Below are 26473 nucleotides of genomic sequence, written 5' to 3' on the forward strand. Positions count from 1 at the left end.
TGGTTTTCGGCTTTTGTTTCGGTACCGGTACACGGCTAGCTCAGTCCCGAGACGCATGAAGGCTTTTCTTTGGACTTCGGAGCAGGGCCCGAGGGTGGGGCATCTGAAGTATTCTCACGGTGTCGACCTAAGCCCGAAGGCGAAGGTGTTACCGGAGCCTTATCTTTTATTTTAGATGGGGCTGGGGTCTTGATCTCAGTACTCACAATCCGTTGACCTGGAGTAACCGTCTGATCCTCGGCATCTGACTCGTCAGCCTCGGAAACGCGGATGTCTTCATCCTCTGTACTTGTTGTTCAGGAACATAGGGGCCTGCATAGAAGAGGTCGTCCGGCACCGAGGTAGTTGATCGAGACATTACGTGACGTTGAGCCCGGCGATCACGTATGGTTTTCTTTGATCTGAAGGAAGCACAGTCTTTGTCCTCGTGTTCTGGAGAGAGGCAAAGGTTACGGACCTCATGGAGATCGGTGTGTGGGAATTTAGCACCACACAAGGGGCATTTTTTAAATGAAGTTCTTTCCATTGACGGCAGGGCCTGATGGCGCAGATAGCCCAACGGCCCACGTCGACGACCGGAATCGAAAGTCTTGATGAATTTTTTGGAAGCATGTCGAAGAGGAAAGCGATCGAAACAATACCGTTGAGTGGTGAGGGATTGCGCGTCAAAGGGGGATCGAGTACGACACTGACCCAGAGTGCAGCAATTTACATCCAAACCCGATGGCGGAAAAAAACAATCTACGAGGATGGAGTCAATGCCCATGCGCACTATCGTCCTAAGGAGGAGTCGCCTATCTCGTGACTACAACAAACTTCTTCCAAAACAACAACAAAGTACAAATATCGGAGCCCAACACCAGATGGCGATCTATGCACAAGTATATATTCTGCAGCTCATATGCCTCGAACGTTAAAGTACTTGGAGAATATCTATAAACATTGCTCACTTCAGGGTAGAAGGGTGGGTGCATGTGAATCTACAGTACTACACACGACAAACAGACTGTTAAAGTGAAAGTAACATTTTCCATTCATAGGATGTGTCGCTGTACATACACATGCTCTCTGCATAGACAATAAAACAGTCCCTCTCCAAAGCGGTGGCTAATGAACAGAAGATGCAGATATTTAAAAGAGTGTTCTAATGACAGTTTAGCCAAATGAGATCTTGCTGACGTTGAAGGATGTCAACATGCTAATACTTAATTAAGGTATGTGCAGATGACAACGTATCATCTTTACAAATATTTGTTTGAGGAATATTACCCAGAAAGGCTACTATTGCATCCGTTTTGCATATTGGGTGGGTTGTAGGAGTGACAAGGAGTGTATGCTTAGCCTTGGTATAGTACGTTTGAATACACCTAACTATCCACCTCGCAATGCATCTTTAGAGATAGCTGAACCCTACACGGTTTGACAGAGGCCACAAAAAGTTGAATAGACTTTTCGAAGGGCCTAGTCCCATGACGTGTTGTAGATAAGCGTTCTCTTAACACCTAGTGTGTGGACTATGCGTTCTGCAACAGACTCTGGCTGTGGGCCTAAGGATAGGCCGCTCAATGGTTGATGCATATGGAAGAATTCTGGGAGAGCGCCACAGTACCTCAGGGCTTTGGTTCACCCGTATCGTGCTATGCGCCTTCTTCGCTCTTCATCTCAAGCGAAGTTCCAAGTCCCCCGGATCAAAGCACGTATGGGTGGTAAATCCTTTGCCTGTTTAGCTCCCTCACTGTGGAAGTCACTACCCTTACAACTTTGGCATGAAACTATATACCATAAGTTCCGAAAACACCTGAAGACTTGGTTATTTAACCAATAATGCAGCTCCTCCTCTTGCGTTGTGTCCATTGGTGCTGGTAAACCTCCGGGTAGCTGTGCGCCCTATAAATTCAATACATAATAAGGATGCAACAACTTTAGGAAGACATTTGGGGTTTGTCTGAATAAGTACCAAGTCCATATGGACCTGAATAAAGTACTGTAATGAAAGAGCCTGAAGATCATGACTTCCCTATGGGAGGTGACTGCTAGTAAGAAAGCAATCTTCCAAGACAAGAAGCGTAGTTGTCATGAGTAAACAGGCTCAAAGGGAGGACCCATGAGTCGTGTGAGAACTACACTAAGATTCCAAGTAGGTGCTGGAGGTATCTATGGCGGGATTACCCTCTTTGGCCTGCCACAAAGGCTTTAATTACTTGTTTTCTAAACAGGGAAGAGTTTTGCTTAATTTGGAGGTATGGTGCAACTGCTGTCTAAATGCAGGCATATACAATTGTAGGCAAGGCCTGCCTTGTACAAGAGTAAAAGGTATGACATAATGCCCTGTGACAAAACTTTAAGAAGGTCTAACGGTTTAGAAATGCAGTAATGCATTAAACTTTTCCACTTTGCAGCATAGCAGGCACAGGTAGTAGGTTTGTCTACTTCCCTCAAGATAGCTGTATCTTCCCCATGGTCGTTGAGATAGCAAGAATTTAAGACTCCAGGTGCCATATTGCGAGGTTCAGTTGTCCGCGATCTGGGTGGCTGAGATCGCCCTTATTCTGGGCGAGATGGTTTGTGTATGTGAGAGATTCTTGTGAGGGTTGTTTGACATTTCCAGGCGAAAGGAATATCAGGGCTGCTTGGCCCAAGTTGGTGGCACTAGAATAAGGGTCATGGACACCCGCTTCATCTTTCTCTTTACTTAGAGGATGAGTGGGAGTGGTGGAAAAGTAAAGGCAAATATCCCTCCTAGTTCATCAATAGTGCACTGATCAGGGACCGCGGGTGGAATTACCAGATTTGGCATTTTGTATTTTCTGGACCGGTGTATTGATAAAGCCCTGCACAATTAGAAGTACTTGTGGAGGGCTTGAGGGTGGGGTTCCCACTCCTGGACTTGTGGTCAGAGGCAGCCAGCACATGTAAACGCGGTGGGGTGGGGGAATTGACAGACAACAGAATAAGTATAATTAAATAAATAAATAACTATTCTGTCGTTTGTCGATTCCCCCGCCTCACCGCGCTTACCTGTGCCGGCCAACGCTGCTTGTGGATGCATTCTGATGAGCAGTTAAGCCCACCTCAACCAATTCTTGTCCCATTTTTCTGTAGGCCTCCGCTAAGTGCGTTACCAGCTCCTCCATCTCTTCCTAGTGCATCCATTGTACCTGGAAAAGAGGCCCACCAACTAGGCAATTCGCTTAAGTGTGGATGCACCAAGTGCTACCCGCTTGCCTGCCACCTCAATCTTCTTAGACTCCTTATCAGGAGGGGAAGCATCCCCCATGGCCTGAACAGAGGCTCTTTTATGGGCAGTGTGAACTACCAGAGAGAATGGAACTATCTGCCCCCAAATACAAGTTGAACCATCTGGAGTGGGTTTGAGGTTTTTATTTTTTTCTATGCGTGCGGCTACCACTCTCGCCTTCACATTTGCATATGGTGAAGCTTTGCTGCTCTCTGAATCACTGCACAATGTGCAGAAGTGTTGTCTGGTGGGGACGGCTACGGTTCCAATCCAGGGTAATCCTGAAGGTCCCACTGCATAACTCTCCCAAGGGGCTTCTCCTGCTGTGGCCTGAATAGTTCCTCATATGAGTCCTGAGGGTAATGAGAACTGCCTGGATTGGAGTATGAAATATGCAGTTGCAGTGAAGGTAAGTGTGGTGCAAATGGTCGTGGGTGAGTGGGTATGAGCTAGGGTAAGGTGTAGGGTTGTAGCAGTGTCTCAAACCCTTTGTCACTGGAACCAAGCTGTACCCGGCTAATGAACCTATAACGAAGGCTGACAGGCATTGGGCTGCTTGTGTTACGATTCAGGGAGGATCTAGCTTGGCAGATCGTGCTGGACTTGTCCTATTGGGGCAGGGTCAAGACTCATTTGCATATAGCTGGGTCCAAACTTAGTGGCATGGTGTGCAAAATAACGAAGGATCGGGATGTGGCACGACTAATTATCAGTGGCTGAGATTAATTCAAGCATTTCACCCAGCAATGTTTTGTACACGTACTGTGCCAAAATCTTTTGGGGCTTCAGGGCGTAGAAGCGGGAACATGTGGCTTCTTGAAAGCAAAGCATATTTTCTTGGGGATGCAGCCAAGTCCTGGTGTTGTTGGTTTGGCAAGAATTGTGCCCATGTTTGGGTGGATGAATATCTTCTTTTGCTACTTATCCAGCATGTCTTCTTAGAGACCTTATCAGAAGACAGAGTGCCACCTGTGGCATGAGCAGAGGATCTTTTATAGGCAATTTGTGTCCTATCTACCCCCAAATACAATTCAGGTCATCTGGAGTACATTTGATTTTTATTTTTTTATGCGTGGGGTTACCACTCTAGCCTCTGCTGGTACCTTGAAATTGTACTGCCCCATTTGAGCATGCCCTTAAGCAAGGGCATGTAGTGTACTGTGTGCTCAATTTTGGATAAGTCAGCCCCATCCTCCACACATGGATCTTCACGTGGTGAAGCTACACTGCCTTCTGAATCACCTCATGATGTGCAGAAGTGTTGTCTGAGGAGGTGGGGGGCTTGATGGGTACAGTTCCAAGTCCGTCATCCTGCAGGTCCACCGTAATTTTCTCCCATGGGTCTTCCTCAGCCAAGACCTGAATTGTTCGTCATATAAGTCCTGATGTTAATAAGAATTGAATAGCTAGGAGTCCGAATCGTGCCGTTCAGGTGAAAGGGAGTGTGGTGGGAATTATTGTGGTGGGAGGGGTGGTTGGCAGTGAGGTAGGTAAGGTACAGGGTAGTAGCAGGTCTGAAACCCGTTTGAGGCTTCAGGGAGTAGAAGGCGGAACCTTGACCTCAGCTTCGGGCTCGAAGGTGGTTTACTGACCGCTTGTTTATACACATAGCGCAGCTTTCTGTGCCGAGGGGGCAGGGCTGTTTGGTGAACTCCAGTGGCCTTGGGTGGAGCTTTGGTAGGCACCAATATCATCTTTTGAGCCCGAGTAGCCCTGGTTGGAGGTGCTTGACCCAAAGGTGTCTGCCGTTTTTGGCTCATCTCCAGGCTTACTCTCACAGTAGCTGTGCTCTGCCTTGGTCGCTGTGCATTTGAAGGTGTACGACTGACCTGTAGGCGCAACCTAAGCATGTGGTGTGACCTTGTTTTGTGTCCACAGGCAGGCACGTGCTGCACCTCTGGTTTGAGGAACTCTATCTTCTCCTTGATGGTGGATCCATCGGAGAGAAAGACATTTCTGTAATCTTCTGGTGCTTGGTGTGGAAGGATGCTGGAGGAGGCACCCTCTTCCTCTTCGGAGCCCAGCATGTCTTGGGCACCAATAATATCAGGCGCCCCCAAAGCACTTGCCTCTGCATTTTGTAGCATGCCCACCTTCTCCCCCTTCAATGCCAGTTTTGTTACAGAAGAAGGCAAAACAGGCATCGCAGGATGTCTCAATGTCCTCTGAGGAGAAGGGGAATTTTGCGATACAATTAGAACAGAAGGAAGTGAGTTTCATACTGTTGGTTCTAGGTGCATTCTTCAGCATCCTTTATTAGAGTGGGCAGGAAATGGTGGTTTGAGGTCACAATGCGTGGAGATCCCTGGGGAGTTGGTGTCCATTCCTGAAAGCAGTCTACGTGAACAGATGCCTCCCTCAATGCATTTGGTTGTTTTCAAGCGCAGGGCTGAGAAGGGAGCTGCTGAACCTGAAGACAATCAAACAAGTCAAAACCCAGAGCATTTAAATATGTTGATTTCAGAGCAACATTCTTGACTGTCTGAATTGTGTAGCCAGTGTGCAGTGGCTTTGTGGACAAAGTGTGGAGTCATAACAGGTCTTATGACGCTAATGTCTTTGAAGAAAACAGGCTGCAAACATCCGGGACCAACACTAGATGGTAGGAGTATAAAGAGCATACATATCTACAACCACACATGCTACTATATATATGTACACACACACACAAAATACAACACATGCAACAATATTATATGGGGGTGGGGTGTGTGTGTGTATATGTATATATATATATATATATCCAAACAAAAGTTCACTCACAAGTGAAGACGCCTCATACAAAGTGCTATAATCCTTTTATTCAGGGACGGCAAGGGTTGCAGCCATCTGCTTCTCTCCATTTAAAAACAGCCATACGCATTTCAGGCTTTACACAGCCCTTGTTCACTGGCAAACAGCAAGCGGCAAACCGGCATTCCAAAATGTGAACACACCTGCAGTTCTTAAAGTGTCCCGCCCCCAAAGGGCGTATGCCGTGTGGCATCTCGGTATTTGCAGTTCAAATGGAGAGAAGCAGATGGCTGCAACCCTTGCCGTCCCTGAATAAAAGGATTATAGCACTTTGTATGAGGCGTCTTCACTTGTGAGTGAACTTTTGTTTGGATTTAAGCGGCCTGCTCGACCGCGAAGACGCCCGCTGCTTATCACGCAGATCTACAGCGCCAATGAAATGACGACGCTAGGCGAGCAAAGTGTCCGATTTGGTGACTTTCCAATGGCAAGACTTCCAGCCTGAGAACTTCTACCCACCCACTGGGGTTTCAATATTGCATATTATGAGGGGCACGGCATTCACCCACTGTGGAAATACTTATGTGAACTGCAAATACCGAGATGCCACACGGCATACGCCCTTTGGGGGCGGGACACTTTAAGAACTGCAGATGTGTTCACATTTTGGAATGCCGGTTTGCCGCTTGCTGTTTGCCAGTGAACAAGGGCTGTGTAAAGCCTGAAACGCGTATGGCTGTTTTTAAATGGAGAGAAGCAGATGGCTGCAACCCTTGCCGTCCCTGAATAAAAGGATTATAGCACTTTGTATGAGGCGTCTTCACTTGTGAGTGAACTTTTGTTTGGATATATATATATATATATATATATATATATATATATATATATATAGAAACACAAGCACAAACACATTCGCTTGAAAAACAGTTAAGGTAGAAGTTATGGTGAACTTTGGCCATAACATTTTAAATATAGCATGAAATTAATTTCCCAGTAATAGTTAGCTCCATAAACCAGAATTTGCACACAACCATAACTCACACTAATACAATGCTCATCGCCTCACCCACATTGAAATACGTCACATCACAAAGGATCTCACAATTAACATCATATATGACCTTACCATTAACATTACCATTGAAACAACCTTTGATACAGTATGCTTTCTATCTTTGGGTGCATGAGGTTATTTAAAAATGATGCACTGTCAGGTGCTCTTTTTTACTGATATACATTTTCTGAGGTCATAAGCACTATCTGATGAGTTATCTTTTGCATGGCTGGGATGCAATGTATGGTGCTATCACATTGCTGCTGGTAGAAAATGTTTTTTTTAGCAGACCCCGCTTTTAACTCTTCGCAGGTGTCCAACACGCCTTAGGTGGCCAACTCATGCACTGCATACTAAAATTTAGCCTCTTTTGCTATGTAATGGCAACGTTTTGGGACGATTGGTCAAATCACACCAAAGTTATAAGCAACCCAAAAAATGCCTTTTCAATGGACAAAAAACGGACCTAATCATAACTATACATTACACGGGTCCAAAAATGTGTATACGCCTGCATATAAAAAAATAGATATACATAAAAGTAGATAGATTCACAGACAATGTGATAGGACATTTATTTTGCGGCACAGTAAAGGAATGGTTAAGGGCACATTAACTAGAAGAGCAAACGTGTACAGTCATGTAGCTTCCTCTGTGAAATGTGTGATATTACACTGTAAACTGAAACTTCCTTTGTTTATGCCACATTGCTTTGCACAGTAAATAAAACAGTTATCAGGCTGTTTAGCATCAAATACAAATTTAGAGGGGGTATTTAATCTCATTAACTAGCCATTCATGTATATACGTGTGGATTGAATATCTACCTACATACACAAATAGAAACAACTGTAAACATACACATACGTTTCTTTATCATGACTTTACCAACTTTGAGTTTTGAGTTGAACCTCTTTTTAAGATTTTCTCATCGCATGATTTCAAGAGGGCTCTTGGGTTAGAACTTGCCGAAGAGCCTTAATGCAACTTTATCCACTATGCAAGAAAATGAAAGTGGGAGGAAAAACAGAGTTCCAAGAACGAGCATAACAGGTAGGCAATACTTTAAATATTACCATGCTCACCCCCTTCTGCATCTGCTCGGGGTACAGTGCTACCAGGTCTTTTCAGTCCTGGCCCCAGGTCAACCGCTGACACACAGAATACATCAGGAACCACTGGAAATGCACGCCACACCTATGAACTTATGCAGAAGACCGAAGCCCACCCACATGCAGCACATGGGCTTGATCCACACCAGTCAGTATCATAATCCAAACAAACCTAGGACTATTGGAGGAAAACGGTACATGCGAAAATTATCAGCTTCTTGTGCGAGGTCTTCTACTCCGCAAGAGATGGGAAAACAATGGAGACGTTAATGTTACAAAGAAAGTCATTAACATCCTGCAAAAAGGCAAAAGTTTTGAAACCACTTCTTTACTCGCAACCCCTCCTCCAACATCTAGCTTGAATTACAAGGCAAGCATCTGAACCTTTCTAGAGGTCGGATACTTCCCTTCAACCTGCATTATTAAAACATTGTAAAAGCAAATGTAATATTAGTTTACACCACACTTTCTAGCAACCTTGATTAAAGTTTGATATCGTGCTGCAAGTCACTGACAATTTAAACGTTTAAAACTCAGTCCTCTTTATCCCCCATTTGCTTGACAGTTTTTCTTTAGGTTAGCTACAGGTTACCTTTATGAAACCAAGCCCTATTCTTTCTCCTCACAGTCCTATCAACCCATGACCATAACTGTGACGAGGAAGAGTGACAAGGTGTCAAAAGAGTGTAGAGCATAAGACTTGGCCAGGCGACGAGGATAAAACTATAAAAGTATCAGCAGAGTGTCAGTAAAATTGTATACACTATTTTCCAGGTCATCCCGATGTGCAATACCTTTCATTAGGAAGTGTGACAGCATGAAGCCCACTGTAGGTTTGAAGGCACAACGTGAAAAAACAGCGATGATGTAAATATATAATTCTCACTTTCTCACGCAATCAGACAAAAAGTAAAAAAAGAAAAAAAATACATGCCATGGTGAAGCTTGTGACAGCACTGCCATCCTTCAAGTTCGCAAATGTGTAACAATGCCAGCAATCGGTTTAAATTATTCACATTGTGATAAAACTTCATTTTTTTCGCCTTTTCATTTTCTTAAAAAAAAAGTCTCAGAGTAAAACCTGATGTGCAAAACTGTGAACTCGTGGTTGGAGTCTAATGATCTCTTGTCGGGTGCGTCCAGCGCTCTGCGTTACATCGCCTTCCATTGCATGACTTGCCCTACCTTAAGAACACTGCTATGGAGGAGAGTTTCTTCATCACCACCCATGAAAAAGAAAAAAACAAGGTCCTGGAAAGAAGTACTACTAAAAGATCGAATGTCAGTTGGCTTTTCACATGCCATCTGATGCCACTGTGCGAGGAAACCCCTGCCCCAGAACACACATGCTCGCTCTCCTTCACAGTAAAAGGAACTGAACACAGATGGCCAAGAGCTGAAGTCGCATGTGTCCAGAGAGGAGCGGCCATCGCTGACTGGCTTCTTCCCTTGAACACGGAGACGGACTAGACAATAGCGGCAGCTGCCATCCAGTGAGAGCGATCAGAGAGCTGTTGAGGGGGGAGGGTTGATGCAAATGACAGGTAGACCCCTCCCCCATTGGCCCTCAAGATGAATCCTGATCCATGCTGCACCCAAGGGCTTCAATGTCATTGCTGATGTCTGTGATCATTCGGTCCCACTCGTCACCCTCCGAAGGCACAGACTGGTCGTCCGAGCCACCAGCTGCCCCATTTCCATTAGTCGTGGAGTTGGAAGCTGTGCTCATTGTCCGCCGGTATCGCCCAAAACTGTCCGTGATGATGCCCCGGCCATCCTTCACACCAATGGTTTCTAAGAAGTTTTCAAAGTGTAGGCTGTCCTTTTCTGGAATGAACGGTCGGAGGCCTGAGTGGCAAAGTAAAATGAGTAGAGGGAGGAATGGTCACTTCAAAGCACATTACATGGAAAAGCAAACAATTTAAATTCTTGCCAACGTAAGCAGATTACAGAAAGCGACACAGTAGCAAGTATGAACAAAAAAAAAAAAGTTACTTACCTTTACTAACACTCTTTTTGGTGGAAACTATCCGCCAACACCTCACCTTTAGAATATCCCCAGGTGCCAGGCAGGAACTGGAGAACTTCAAAGGCAGTACTCATGCGGGCCAGCAGCTGGCGTCTTGCAGCTCAGCATATACGTGCCACCCCTGCAAGCTGACAGTTTTTTGGCTCTATCCCTTTCTGCACCTACAGACACGGAGCGTAAAACAACAGTGGGTGACAATGTGCCAATCTCCAACTTAGGACCTTTTTAGAAGTGAAACAAAAAGGGACTTTGCTGGGCTAAGAAGAGAACAAACAGTAAAACATCAGAAAGTTTGGCTTCTAAGAAGTCAGTCTATTGGACACCTTACTAGGCGAAATATTTTTCCCAGCACATAGGGTACATGGACTTTATGGAAGGGTATTGGGAAGCAAGGAATGCATTAAAATGCCACCTTTAAATCTCCATGTGCGGAGAAGTCAATGGTGGAGATTATCGGAGATTAGGATCTGCCCTGCACTGAGAAAGGATGTCTTCCCGAAGCGGATGGCTGATCAGAGGGAGACTGCTCACGCTCCCACACTGATCTGACCCAGACCAGGCAATGAAAATGACTTGGATCTGGCATTTCCAGACCTCCAGAGCCCAAAGTAGAAGACTTTCAGGAGTCCCTCACTCTATTCCAGCTGAAATTAGTCTCTCTAACGAGTGTCCTGGAGGAAATTTCGATGAGTAAAATTGCTGCCAGTGCCGTCCCAACAAAGGAGACCAGATTTAAGAACGGCTCCACAAGAGTTTGAAGACACCCTGCATCACCTCAGGATGGAGACACCACTTGTGATCTGCCAAATGATCTCTGCTTAATTCCTCTGCTCTGACATTCAGGGACTCTGCCAGGTGGTTAGAAACTAGAAAGATGTTCTGTTGCCACCTCCTGATGTGCAGAGCTTCCATACACAGGGCCCAGGACCCCCCAACCTTGCTTGCTGTAGTACCACATGGCGGTAGTGTTGTCTATGAGAATCTTTGGATGGAAGGCTTTGAGGAACAAGCAGATAGACCAGCCAAGGCTCCAGCGGGTTGATGCGGAGACCACTGATCTAAGGTGAGCCCCCCATCATTGATGTCACTGTCACAACTGAGAGATCCGGGAAGGGAGTGTGTCAAATCTCTGACCAGATGAGCGTTTGACAACCAGCATCATCGTTTCCTTCTGGTGAGATTCAGACTGAATCAATTACACTTACTCCTAGCTGACCAATGGGATGGAAAAATCCGGAGGACCTGAATGTTTGTACATGTGATCATTTTTCTATTCAGGACTCAATGCATTTTGTGAGCATTTCTTGCACATCCGAAATCGGTTAATTTTACCTATTTTAAAAGGCAAAGGTTTTATACAGGCTAGACCCGCTTTTATATATTTGCAAATGTTGACCAATGTTTGGGACATTTTTAATATAGCTAGTTTTTTGACAGCAGCGGTCAGAATAAGGAATAAGAGAAGGACTGCTATTAATTAGTACATTTTAAATTCAATGAATTATTCCTGTTTATATTGATGATTTAGATTTCACTATCTGTATTTTGCAATGATTGTGCTTTTTTTGCAATATTAAAAATATATATATATATATATATTTGTATTTTTAATGTAGTATGGTTTTAATCAACCGAATAAAGTGAATTTGACTGACTGACTGACAACCAGCATTGCAGATCCTAAGCCATCCCATTTGAGACTTGAATGGAGTCAAAGAGGTAGCCTTGATGCAATGCCCACTGCGATCTGAGGCTCCATTGCAGGGCTTGTATGCACACCTGACATTGTAAACAATGCAAAGAAGCATCAGCCATTCTCATCAAGATCACAACACTGGAATCCTTTTGAATGACCTGGACTCACTACTGTGGAGGAAAGGACTTGAATACATTGTGTAAAGATTTGCTCCAATGAATGGAAGTCTACATGTGTGGCTCAGGTGGAAATCCTCTTGTTGATGGTGAAACTCAATGATGTCAAGAGGTATTTGACAATGGACTGTGGTACGCGAGCTTTCAGCAGCCAGAAGTTGAGGTACAGGAATACATAGGCAACTAACCTCCGTAGATGGGCCACAACTACTGTCATCACTTTACATGAGGGGCCGAGGTAAGCCCAAAGGGAAGCACAGCACACTGAAATTATTCTTGGCCCACTTTGAACCACAGGTCATGATTGTGGGGCTGGAGGATGGGTATATGGAAATACATGTCCTTCAAGTCCAAGGACACCATCCAGTCTACAGCGTATAGATCTGAGCCATGATGAGCATTTTGAACGTATCCTTCTGCAGAAATACATCAAAAGACAAAGGTTCAGGACTGGCGTGAGGCCCCCATCATTTTTCGTGATGAGGTATTGAAGATAGCATCCCTTGCGCCTTTCTCCAAGTCAGTACCTGTTCAATGGCACCGTGAAAGAATTAAAGATTTACCTCCTGAATCAGGACTGTCAAGTGCTCCTTTAAAAATGTGTTCTGGTGTGGGAGGAAAGTGGGGCAAGATGGAAGTAGTGGGGCAAGATGGAAGTGGCGGGACAGGGTGTAGCCCCTTTAAATAACCTGGAAGACCATTTGTCATGGATCTCCAGCCGGTAAGGAAATGGTGAATCCCGCCTCCCACCATCCTGACTGGGACCATCGGTACAAATTAAAGCATCTTGGTAGCCTTTACAGCCGGTCAGGGGGAGTTAGGGGACTGTTGACCCTGCTGTCCTGTTCAATACAGGTGCCATGACCGAGGGTCCAAAAAAAAGGACTATCTGCTGTACCACTCGTTGAAAAGGCTGAGCTTGCCTATAGGCCAGCCCCTTGGAATGCCCCTGAATTTTCTGAATTGATCGGGAAATTGCCTCCCTGGCATTGATAATCCCAAAGACCGTGCAGTGGCTCAGAAAGCCATGATAGTGGATGCATGAGTGCAGTGCTCCGCTTCACAAGCCAGAAATACTGGTGCTCCAAGCATCCACTCGGCATCCACCTTTTAACAATCATCGCAATTTATGCGGATGACGTGCTACTGTACCTTAGGGATTTTGCCAAGGGCTGTCCCAACATTGAGCTGGCCCTCTGAAAATATCGTGGAGTGTCTGTCCTGCATGTCAACAAACAGAAATCTAGCCTACTGGCCCTCAACCCTTTGTGGTCCGCAGTTCAGCTAGATATGGGGGCAGGCGGTGGGGATTGGGGAGAGATGATGGGCGCCACACCCACTGGGCAGCAACATACCTTCAGCTATTTAGGCATGCAAATATAGCACACTGACAAAGACCTGCTTGACAGGAATGTAAGTAATGGGCAGGATCGCCTTCTCAAAGATGGCTATGCTTCCCGCTTCACTGTATTACTTTGCTAACGTACCACTCAACTTAACTGCAAAACGATTCCGCTCCCTGGACACACTACTCGGTGAGCTGACATGGAGCATAGGCAGGGGAAGGGTTGCGCTGGTCAAACTCAGATTCCCACCCAACAGGTGTGGCCACAGTATCACTAATTTAAAGCATTACTACACGGCTTCCAAACTCCAATGGTTTAGTCAATGGATTGTTTGGCATCTGCCTGGAAGACACTACAACTATGCAAGCACCGTGGATAGTAGAGGTGCTTCTGAGCTTTACCTGGTAGGTCGCTTGACACAACCCTCTCCTCATCTTCTTTGGGTTGCCTACATATGTTATTGTAGAACTGTGCGCCTTACAGAGGAGATCCTCCCTCCCGTTTCAGAAACTCCACTTCTTAGCCTCCTGTATACTGGTAATGAAATTGCACTCACCAATCTTAAACAATGGCAAGCTCTAGGCATGGGGAATCTAGGTGATCTTTTCAATGAAGGCTTCCTTCTTCCCTTTGATTAACTTGCAGGGTTGTCACGGCATGCCTTAGGGTCACTTTCTGACTTATTATACATTGATACACCTTGCACCAAAACTGACACACAATGGCTGCAGAGCCGCTAATGCATGAGGTACTGCAGTCCCTCCACACCATGGACACTAGGCGGCACCTCAGCTGATGGCTGACCCAAGTGCTGATGGCAGACACACAGGCCCCTGTCGAAGTGTGCTGCATGTAAAATGGGAACAGGGCCTTAACACGGTTTAATGATGCTAAACGAGAATGTATCCGGGAATGTATCCTCACTCACCCCTGTATGGTTTCTAGGGATGCCTGGCTGAAGGTTATACCATTTTACATCCTGTATAGGCCCTAGTTGACCCCCCCCCCTCCCCAGGGAGGAGCTTGGTGAATACTTTCTGGGAGCAGACTCCTACTTCCCTCATTGTCCGTTAATAGGCACTGAAATGGAACAAAGGTTCTGGACATGTCCTGCACTAGCACGCTTCTGAGCTGAGGTTACAGATAAGTTACATTTATTGCCTGGGCAAGAAAAGGTGCGTGGCTGGTATACACGTGCTCTAGAATGAGTTAAACACTCCAAAAGATACAAAGACATGTCTTGCTTTCTAGACTTGGAAGTCATACTCTCACGGATAATCATCACACGCTTTTGGAAGCCCAGCACACCACCCTTTTGCGATTGCATGGCGCAGTGTGGTTATTTCTTAGGCAGAAGTCAACAGCACCCTGCCTCATCAAGAAGAGGCCAGGGGCCTCCAGAAATACACTTAATCACTGAGATGGATGAACTCAATGAAACCTTTCGCGCCCCCACCAAGGATGACACCCTTTCCCCAAAGTCAAATGCCAGTGGGCTAACCCTCACTCATTATGGGTAGTTGGTTTCACTTCTGCCCTAAACCGTAGGACAAATAGGCCACTTAACCTTCCACTATAATGCAGTGCACACCCACTTCTAGAAACCCTTATTTAGTATTGCACATTTCTTTCTCCTGACTAAATATCCTACTCAAAGTACATACTGCATCAAAACCACTCATAACCACCCAGTGCTTAGACAGCTTCACATAGTACAATACTCTCCAGAGCCATGCTCCCTGCCCCCTACACATCAAATGCATAGCCGTGTATACTATACTTGCCTTTTACCCCTCTAGTTAACATGCTGTTAAGTCGTTTTACTGCTGACTCCAAACTGTAGCTTTGACAAGCAGTGTCACCTATAAGATTTCCTGGCAATGTAACTTTACTCATAAGAATTGTGCAAGTGTTGCTGATCACAAGAGATTCTCCCATATTGCTTGGCATGTTAAAGTAAATAGCTAAATTGTGACATGGACATGATGTTAACACTCACAATTCTATTTTGCTTACTTTTATCTGACCTTACATGTATGTGCATTGTCTGCTATTAAAATGTAACCTTGAAAAAAAGAGTCTGCAATAGCTCGACGGTCTTAATTATTATTTGTTTTACATATTTTTGGGGGAGTTTATATCACCATAATGCAATACAGAAATGGCAGCTAACTGGGGAACTCACACCAAATCCATACCATACTGCCTCAGCGGCTCTAAGATGTAGCCTATCCATTGAGAATATTTCAGGTCACATCTCTTTACCAGTCTCGTACGATAGGAGGTCTCATAGTGCCAACAGCACGCTATATTTCTCTTTGCTACCAGAAAACCCATCCATGCCAATGTTCGTTGTCCTCTCAAGTCCACCCTATCCTCCATTATCCCCAGTATTGTTACCTTGGAGTCTAGGCTAATGGGAGTGGTGTGCACAAAACCTCCGCTTGTGAATCGTGTATTCTATTCCAGTATCTCTGAATTGGTTAAAACTCTCATATCACATGATAAAAGGTGGCTAATTGTCCCCCACATCACATACAGATAGGGCTACTCATCGGGGCCCACCTTCCAAATCCTTTCTGGGTTATATTAGTCTTATGAAAGTAACTGAACTCTGCTGCTATTGAAAGAGACTGCTTGTTCTTGTGTGGTCATTTCAGCTTCCTGTCACTCACTGTCCTCTAGTTCTTCCACGTCTTGCTTCCAAGCTGCATGTGTTGCTGTTAGCAAGCTCAAGGATTTAAGGATCAAGGATCGCTACAGATTAGATATTCCCCTATGACCCAAAGGGTCTACTGCCAGCTTGGCGTCCAGCAGAATAAAGTCAGGGACCTCTCATAATTCCTCCTTGTACGTGGCCAAGAGATGACAGAGTTGCAGGTTTCTAAAGAAAACTGTGATTTATGCAGCTTAAACTTGTTTGCCAGCCATTGAAAGGACTTAGCATGGTTCTGTATCCAACTGTGGCCCAAACATGAAATCTCAATGTGTGTGTGCCATAATTGTCTTACACTCCTCTGTGTTAGGCCTAAGCCTGCTCGCCCTCACAACCACTAATAGAGCACTTTGGGTTTACATTGAGCCCTGTACACTTCTGGGGGAATTTCTGGACTCTGCACAGTAGAACTACCTAGTGGTATTCCGTAAACAGAGCCAGCTTCCTAAACTTTATTTGTGTTTTTGCGACCAGAGAGGGAGATCTGTATATCATCATTCGTATTGTCAAGCCAGAGCAATGAAGATCATCATCATTTTGTGTTGCTTTTGATAAATCAACACTTTTGGTAGACAGTAACTGGTTGAATGGAATTCCAATACATTTCCAACACTTTATCCGAAGGATATGAAGTCTCCGCATTTTGCGATTCATGCAGTGGCAGTCTTGAAGTCCATATTAGAAAGTTCAGAAATTTAGAAGAATGCATGTTCTTTTAAAATGTGGCTGGTAATTTCATCGGCTATTGTGTTCTGAAGGCACAGAAGCTATACAACGGTGATCTGCAGGTCTAAAACCCGAAGCAGTGTAAATCTTTCAGCTTCTATTGAGAGAGTGTGGCATTTCATTGCACCCTCCTTGTTCAGATAATACATCCTGTAGTACAGTTATGCTACACTTCTAACTGTGCCCACTGCTATTGAGTGTGGGATGGATTTAGAGCCGGGTGGTTTGCTCTCGGCTCCAACACATTTATACGATACAACTACCGCTTGTTCGGCCAGTTCTTGTGAATAGAGAGCCGTGTCCTTCAGGCACTGCCAACCTAACACTGATGCATCTGCCACAACTGATTATAGGGGAAGCGATCCATCCACGGAAGAGAACTCCTATCAATAGGTTCCTCCTATGGCATCTCCCAAAAGATGATTGTAGATATGTGAGCTGTAGGTTTAAGTGTCTGCTCTCAATCTTCTACCCTCTACCATTATTCCTCTATCAACTCTTGAAGAGGTCTCATTTGGAATCTTGCATTCAGGACAAAGAATATAAATGATGCTATATTGCCAGAAAGGGAGAAAATATGCTTAGCTGTTGTATGAAGGATTATCTGAAATTGAAAATGTTTTACTGTATAAGACGGTCAATTTCCCAACAAAAAGAAGTTTGTCAAAAATGTGTCCAAATTGTGGATTACTCGAAATGGCATGATTGCTGATTCTGCACTATTATTTTTAAAAGGGTAACCACCTTTAGAAACCAGTTGTCTAAGTAATGGTACACAAATATATGTTGAAAGATCTGAAAGGGAACCACTTATGCTAGGAATTTAGAGAAGACCACTCTGAAAACAGAATATAGTATACTCACTGCAGGTTCTTGATTTTGATCACTCCTGATGATCATATGTGAAAACATATTTATTTAGAAGTTTTCTATAGCGCTAACAAGACCCACCCGAAGGTAGCAGAGCGCTTTACAGTAAAAGGAATGAAAAGGTGAACAAAAAGACACGTAACAAATAAAGGCGATCATCGAAAGACAATTATGGATGAGGAAAAGTTCGTAACAGTAGGACTTCTTGGTAATAGGATACAGAGATAACACATAGTTCTGGGGATGGTTATTGATCCTAGTTACCCAGGACCTAGGGAACGGATGAGGAACAAGGATTTGAGTTGGCTCTTGAATTCCGCATAGGACGGTATGGATCTGATATGCGGGGGGATAGAATTCCATATTTTGGGGGCATTTCCTGTGAAGGAGCAGTCCGCAGTTTTCTTCTTTCTGGTTTTTGGTGGGATGAGCAGCAGGGAGTTAGAGCTTCTCAAATTTCTACTTTGGCCAGCTTTTGTGAGCTTGTTTGCCAAGTATTCTGGTTTTCCGGTGTGGAGGGCCTTGTGGGTTAGGCAGGCCGTTCTGAAGGTGCTACGCATTTCCACCGGGAGCCATTCAAGTTCTTTGAGTGCTGGGGAGATGTGGTCAGATTTTTTGCATCCTGTGATCATTCTTGCTGCCGCATGCAGTGTTGTTTTTAATGGAGCCAGGTGCGATTTGGGGATGCCTGTTAGGATTGAGTTCCCATAGTCCAGTCTAGATAGAACTAGAGATTGCATGGCTAGTTTAAGGTCCTTGTTGGGAATGAAAGGTTTGATTTTGTTCAGAAGTCTGAGGTTAAAGAATGCACTTTTTGCCGAGTTCTTAATGTGGTTTGTCAAGGTTAGTTTGGGGTCTAGGGTGAAACCCAGAGATTTTACGGAATCAGCTAGCGTGAGAGAACCTTTAAGAGCATCGATCGTCTTCAGCCACTCAATGATTTGAGGATTGTCTTCTTTGTTTGAGATGAGAAGAGTTTCGGTCTTGTCGGGATTGAGTTTCAGGTGATTCTTTGTCAGCCAATCTTGAACATCGTTTAAGACAGCATTTAGTCTGTGGATGTCGTTAAGTGAAGAGGTTTCCAGGTAGATCTGCGTGTCATCCGTGTAGAGGTGGAAGTGGATATTGGCATTCCTGAGTAGTTTGGCGAGCGGTTCCATATAGATGTTGAAAAGCTGAGGAGAAAGTACTGATCCTTGGGGGACACCCTTGTTGACTTGCTGGGTTTCGGAGGTGAAGTTCTTCATTTTTATTATTTGCGAGCGGTTGTGTAGAAAGGAGGAAAACTAATCGCGAACTACCTCGCCAAGGCCAGCTCTTGCTTGCAGAGTCTTGATGAGGAGCTTATGGTCCACCGTGTCGAAAGCTGCGGATAGATCAAGGAGTATGAGGAGGCAGCACTTGTCAGCGTCAAGAGAACCGTGAATGTCGTCTATGATGTTCAGCATCGCGGTTTCTGTGCTGCAGCCTTGTCTGAAGCCGGATTGGAGGGGGTCCAGGAGATTGATGTTATCCAGATGATGAGTCAATTGCAGGAGAACGCAGCGTTCCAGTGTTTTGGCGAGTAGAGGGAGGTTAGATATCAGTCTGAAATTGTTCAAGTCAGTAGAGTCAAGACCCGTTTTTTTCAGCAAAGGGGTGACTTGTCCCATTTTTAGACAGTCGGGGACCACTCCGCTTTGTAGGGAGCCGTTTATGATTTTGCCCCAGATAGGTGCTAAGGTGAGCTTCATTTTTTTGATTAGTGAGGGAGGAATGGGGTCTGAGATGTGAGCTGATGGTTTGGAGGTCGAGATCAGCGAGATTATCTCAGTTTCTTGCACGTGGCGAAAGCTTAGCCAAAGGAGGGGAGAGGGGCCGGAAGAGAGGGCCTGTGGGATGGCCGCGTTGCTCTTCGGGAGGTGTAAGTTGTTGATGTCTAGAGATAATTCGATTTTTAAGACCTTATCGTTGAAGAAGCTGGCGAAGTTGTCGCATAGTTCTTTGGACGCCTGCAGGGGTGAGGGCAGAGGCTTGGATGTTTGATGTCTGATTATGTTGTAGAGCTCCTTAGGTCTGTTTTTGGAATTGGCTAGTGCATCTCGGAAGAAGCTGGATTTCTTGTTTTTGATATGGTTGTTATACTTCTTGCGGGCTGCTTTTAGCTGTAGGCGAAGGATGGCTGTTGGGTTGTTTCTCCACTTTCTTTCTTTGGCTCTCAAGGTTCTTCTTTCTGCGTTGAGATCCGCATTGAACCAGGTTCTAGAAGGGGTGGCACGGCTTCCTTTGAGCTTTAGAGGAGCTAGATTATCGAGAATGGAGACTAGCTCAGAGTTGTAGTGGTCGATGAGATCATTGGTCGAAAGGTGAAGAGAGTTGTCTGGAAGAAGTGAACTTAGCTGACCTTCTAGAATGTCTTGGGGTACTTGGGAGAGGTTTCTCGACCATTTGGGGGGGTCTTGGGGAGGTTTAAGCGGGATGATGGGGTGATTGATGTGAAATAGGATCATATGATGATCTGACCAGTCAACGGGAAGTATGTGGTTGACCGTGATTGAATTCTTTTGTGCAACGATGGCGTCCAGTATGGCTCCTTTGTAGTGTGTCTCCTCAGTGCAATGTTGAGTAAGGTTGTTGTCGGCGAGGAGGCTGGATAGCGATCTGATTAGAGGGTTATGGATTTCGTTCCATCGGAGATTCAGGTCACCAAGAATTAGGTTTTTGGAATCGCCGAGAGCGTCTTGTGCAATCAGGTTGGATAGTTGATCTCCAAACTCGTTGTTTCTGCCCGGGGGGTGATAGAGTAGATGGCATAGTAGAGGGTCATTGTCTTTGGTTTTGATGACAGCGGATAGACATTCAAATGAGTCGTACTCGAAGGAGGAGGTTTCTGTGATGCTCCAGCTGTCCTTGTGGATGATAGCAACCCCACCTCCTCGTTGTTCTATCCTGTCTTTGGAGATGAGGGAGAAACCAGGTGGTACCAGCATGTCTAGGCAGGGAGGAGATGACTTGTTTAACCAGGTCTCAGTGAGGAACGCAACGTCAATGTCGTGTGTGAGGATAGCTTCGGCTATGTCCGTTGCATGTAGTGAGGCCGATCTGCAGTTGATTAGGAGGCAGTTGGTGATTTTCTCCTGATTGCTGGTGGTTTTGTCTTTAGCCTCTCTAGGTATAGCGGTGAGGACTGGTAATCTCTGTCGTTTGAGAGTGGGTAGATGTCATATAAACCTACAGTTGCAATTGAAGTGACACCGTAAAGGATGAAACTCCTCTTTTAAACTTTGTTCTTCAGCAGTACATATCGCAATCAGGCCCTCTGTTTCTTTTGAGTGTCCAATGTGTTTATTCAGTTTAAAATTTAGCCTGCACCAGCCATTGCACACATTGCACAAGGAAAGGCATTGTATTATCAGGTCTAATGTTGGAAAATATATATGACTCTGTCTTTTGTTATAATGTATCATTCTAGAAAATGGGTTGCAAAGTTTCCTCCAAATGGAGAGATGAACGGTGAAGAAAGAGCGATAAGTAGTTGCTGTGTGGCTGCTCAGGATTTTATTAGCACTGCTGAGGGCTAGTAATGTTCTGTATCCCAGATAATTTTTATGTAACATCGTCGGTGGTAAGCAGGGTTATAAGGTTTCTGCTGCTGTTACAATTGCTGCCTGTAGAGTGTATGAACCACGGTTAGGCACCCAAAGTCTTAAAACCCTTTCTCTTGTCCAATTCAACTGCCCTCAAACACCCCCGCCCCCCTCAGGGTGTTCATGCACACATACACAGGAGGCACACCTTATCTTAAAGAGAAGGCAGACAGGCCAACAATGCAACTGAGGAGACACTCTAATCAGTCAAAACAATAAAAATAATACACCCTACATGCAGAATAATCAGATAATCTGGTAGCTAACATCCTGGGATGTTAAAGGAAGGCACACCTTTTTTCCAAATGTTGTTCTAGGAGACAAGTAAGTTTTACAATGGCATAGTTGTGTTTACAGAGCCCATTCTGAATTGTCCAACTGCTAATGCGATGCTTTCTGAGACAGCAGAGTGCCTGTATTCCTCTGGGATAGAACTGCCAATATTATCCTATGCAGAGGTTGATTCATGATTGCAACATTTATCACTTCATTTATCTTTTTGGGGAAGAATTAACGTTGACTTATAAAACAAAAAATATTTGATAGAATTAAAATGTTCCTCAATATCAAAATATGTTAAAAAAACAAAAAAAGACAGAATACGTTATCTCCTACTTTCCGTTTCTTCCAACAATGAACTCTGCGTTCGGGGTCTTGCAAAGACAGTTTCATGTTCATGAACTTTAAAGTTTATCCCACAATGCAGACAATATTTTACAGCAACTTTAAGACTTTGACATATTTAGAAAGTTAACATGTGCGGTGATAGAAAACAAAAGGTACTAACTCACAGGCATGGTTTCCAGCAATAAATGTCAGTAGCGCCTATTAAGCACAGCCGTATTGTACTTCAGCAGCAGAGAAGTCTTTAAGATCTAGTGGTACAAATGCCCTACATTTGGTCTGCTTTATCACTTCATTTATAAATAAAATGGCTGCTTCAGACTCACCTAACAATAGGAACTTTCTGCTGTCACCGTAGAGCTGCTTTAGATTTATACAGAACTCGTGAATTGAAGAGCCATTTCGATACTCATGAAGAAGTGTTGCAAACTGCTGGATCTCTTGAGATGAAAGCTTAGTTCGTAACTATGGACACAAACAGCAAACGTTAAAATGTAGGATGTAACACATTTACCCCAACATTTAGATGAAATCAGTAAATGATGGGCAATGGGGTGATAGACCCACTACAGAGATGTAAATCTAATTTTTGTTTAGTGCATGTGAACAACAAGTTGATAACAAAAATGCCCACACCACAAAGATCAATTTACAAACCATTCAAATTGTGTTACTATAGAATAAAGCAGGGATACAAAGTAGACAGTGGATGCAAATCAACCAACGTCGACTTTGCATTGCGGGACCAAAGTTAAACATCACTCATGAAAACATCAACAATACAGAAACCTCAGGATAGCGATGATGGACCTTTGCTTTTCATTACTTGGGATCCAGCCCACTTAAGATGACGGGCTTTATGCTATACTGGACTGAGAGATTGACCTCAATAATTCCCAAATAGCAAGTTAAATCAGAATATGTGCTTCGACTATCTGCACATCCCACGTTTGAGTCTAAATTCATGTTGCATTTGTTTTCAAAGATTTTCATGAGCAGCTAGTAAAGAATTTGAGGGATTCTTTCACAACTCACAAATAATTAGTGGTAACATGCAAAAAAAGCTCCAGATCTCATCAAGATCTGGTGGAATAGAGGTGACTCAATGAATTGAGCCCATCTCTAATCATTCTAAAATCTTTAATTTCCTTAACAATTTGGAACTAGTATGAGGACACTAAAATGGCAACAAAAGTAACCAGTTGGTTTGTTGCTCTATCAGAGGGCACACAGCAAGAACTCAGACTGCTCGAACAAGAAGCAAAAGAACTTCATTCATACCACCTCCCCAGTTTTCAAAACAATTCAAAAACCAAATTGATTCAATTATAGGCAATTAATCTGCCTCGTGCTAGCCACCGCACATGCACACTCTGGAATACACTAATCACAGACTGAACTGCGCAGGAAAATGCAGATTTGCAGAATTTTACAAAGCCTACTGTTGTCATGTAGTCCTGGAGAAGTTCAGCAGCTGTAGTGCTAAGCTCGCTCTCGCTGACTGTCTTGATATGAGGAGACTGTTGATTAGAGAAGGACGAAGGGGAGTTGCCACCAGTGCCCAACGAACCCTGAAAGGAACTAAAGTAGAAAACAATTTGCTTAGAACCTTAACTGACTAGAACAATAAAAATATTCACAATATATTTTCTCACTTGGGAAGACATGGCAGTGAAACATTTGGGGAATTAAAGAAGATGTTCACGGCAAACACTGAAAAATTAAGTATTGTAGTTTCAGATGTACTTATCCACAAAAGACCGCAAATGTGGAACTGTCTTGGATATGCTCAGGGTGTGACATCTTCAGGGGAGGATGGAGAAAGTTACTTACCAGTTTCAACAGTGTTTCAAGACTATTGAAGATTCACATGCTCTGCATCCCTCCACCATCCAATGGGTGGGCTTGAAAAGGTTCTTGTTTTCTGCCTAAGTACTTTTGGGCATCAACCAAAAGCAGAGTTAGTACGGCTATGATGAGGACCAGCCACTTACAGTGCTAAACAACATATCCATGTTGAAAATATATTTTAGCTGACATAATATTCGAAGGTGGGGTGGCGTCAGGTGAATCTCAAATAGTCTTGAGCTGCAAAACCTTTGCTACACATAAGTAGTATTTTTCTTTTAAGCATGAATCTATTTTACATTCACAAGCGTTGCATCGGTTGCAAAGCAGTGTGTCCACCATATGGCACAGGCATATAAAAATTTGACAAATAAAAAATCTTTAGTATTGTTTTCCCCACAGTAGCCTCTTTGCATGACAGAGCTTTTACAGTTAAATACCCCGTGAATGGCCAACCAAGAAATATCGGGCAAAGAACAAATGCCAACAGAAGCCAAGAAAGCAGCTTTTTTTCTTGTGAAATGGTTTTCTCGTCCATGAAGTAACTAACTGAATGCATTGCATGATCTAAATGAAGGACAAATTACTCACCTTCGATAACGCCTTATCTGGTAGAGACGTGATCTAGCCGCTGAGTCCTTGCCTGTGAACTTCCGGGCGTCAGGGTGGATCGGAAACATTTTTGATAGCAGTACCCCTGCACGCCGATAGGTGGTGTCGATTAACTATGTGTGACCTCATAAACGTCTGGTTCATCGTCGTGACGACCGCGTCTATATAGGCATTACCCCAGCACACTGATGTCAGTACTTTTCACGACTTTCCACGCCAGAAGCATGCAGCCATGAAGTGACTGTCTATGGTGTGTAAAAAACAGCTAGGGCCCTGAAGGGAAACAGCTCTGACCCTAAAAACGAATCTGCAGTACGGGGAGGATGGGTGAGTTGGTAAGGAATTTGCGGCTAGATCATGTCTCTACCAGATAAGGCGTTACCGAAAGTAAGTAACTTGTTCCTCTCATAGAGACATCTAGCCGCAGATTCCTTACCTGTGAACAGATACCCAAGCAATACCACCCCTGGAGGAGGGACGGTGGAAAAGCTTTAAACCAAAACTTCCTGCAGGACAGAAATGCCAAAAAGGCCCTCGAGGCAGACCGGGTTATCCAGGCAGTAATGCTTGGCAAACGTGTGGAGGGATGCCCACGTGGCCGCCTGGTAGATGTCAAGAACTGGAACACCACACTGAAAAGCCGTGTAGGCGGTCTTAACCCTTATTGAATGTGCTCTAAGGCCTTCGTGAGGCTGTTTCTTTGCCAAAGAGTAACATATTTTGATGCAGAGGATGACCCAACGTGAAATGGTCCTCTTCTGCACAGCACATCCCTTCTTTGCTCCAATGTGTCCTACAAAGAGTTGGTCATCCACCCGGAACTCTTTTGTGCAATTAAGGCAGAACAACAACTCTTTTTTAGGGTTCAGACGGTGGAGGCGTTCTTTTTTCTTAGAAGGGTGCGGAGAGGCATAGCAGGTGGCCAATGTGACAGATCGCCCTAGATGGAAAGGTATCCCCAACTTAGGCAAAAAAGAAGCCCTAGTGTGGATCACTACTCTGTCCAGGAAGAGGGTCAGGTAAGGGGCCGAGATGACAGCGCCTGCAATTCACTCACCCTCCTGGCAGAACTTATTGCCACAAAAAAGGCTGTTTTAATAGTGAGAACAGGCAATTGTGCAGTGGTTCAAAAGTTGCATACATTAAGAAGGTGAGAACCAGGTTAAGGTCCCACAGGGGCATAATAAAGGGCGAAGGGGAAACAAATGAGTAAGCTCCTTCAGGAAACTCTGTATAAGAGGCGATTAAAAAAGTGATGATTGATCTGTCAACTAAAGAAAAGCAGTCAGGGCTGAAAGGTAACCTTTTAAAGTTCCCAGAGTAGAGCCCTGCTGGACCAAGGAGAGAATAAAACGAAAAATGGCTGACAGAATAACCTCACAGACTTCGGGAGGAAGGTCAAAAGCTGTCAACCGTCGCAGCTAAATCTCCCTGCAAGGAGGTGGAGGGTGGACAGGTTCAAGTGGAGGATCCTCCTCCTGCAGGACTTTTTGGTTTAAAGCTTTTCCACAGTCCCTCCTCCTGGGGTGGTATTGCTTGGGTATCTGTTCACAGGTAAGGAATCTGCGGCTGGATGTCTCTATCAGATGAACAAGTTACTTACCTTCGGTAATGCCTTATCTATTAGAGACATGATCTAGCGGCAGATTCCTTACCAACCCACCCATCCTCCAGCACTGCAGATTAGTTTTAGTGTCAGGGCTGTTTCCCTTCAGGGCCCTAGCTGTTTTTAACACACCGTAGTCAGTCACTTCATGGATACACGCTTCTGGCGTGGAAAGCCGTGAAAAGTACCGACATCAGCGGGCCGGGGTGGTGCCTATATAGACGCGGACGTCACAACGACGAACCCGATGTTTATGAGGTCACACAGAGTCAACCGACACCACCTATCGGCGCACAGGGGTACTGCTATAGAAAATCTTCCCGGTCCAGCCTGACGCCTGGAATTTCACAGGTAGGGACTCTGAGGCTAGATCATGTCTCTACCAGATAAGGCATTACCGAAGGTGTGTAACTGGTCCTTCGCTTTAGATCGTGCAGTGCGCATTCAGTTAGTTACTTCAT

The 26473-nt window shown here is 44.6% G+C and overlaps 1 protein-coding gene across 2 annotated transcripts in view; it reads right to left on the reverse strand.

Moving 5' to 3' along the window:
• Positions 1-7583: 7583 nt before the first annotated feature.
• The window catches only part of CCM2 (CCM2 scaffold protein), a 349754-nt gene continuing 330864 nt past the window's right edge, over positions 7584-26473 (reverse strand). For both annotated transcript variants that reach the window (XM_078662564.1, XM_078662563.1), the window contains 3 exons: positions 23389-23527; positions 22273-22411; positions 7584-9985 (listed from right to left, as the gene is read on the reverse strand). In XM_078662564.1, the coding sequence (XP_078518690.1) occupies positions 9705-9985; positions 22273-22411; positions 23389-23527 (559 nt within the window). In that variant the 3' untranslated portion in view covers positions 7584-9704. The remainder of the gene's footprint in view (positions 9986-22272; positions 22412-23388; positions 23528-26473) is intronic.

This window comes from Lissotriton helveticus, chromosome 10 (genome assembly GCF_964261635.1).
Source record: "Lissotriton helveticus chromosome 10, aLisHel1.1, whole genome shotgun sequence".
In the NCBI taxonomy this organism is placed as follows: Eukaryota; Metazoa; Chordata; class Amphibia; order Caudata; family Salamandridae; genus Lissotriton; species Lissotriton helveticus.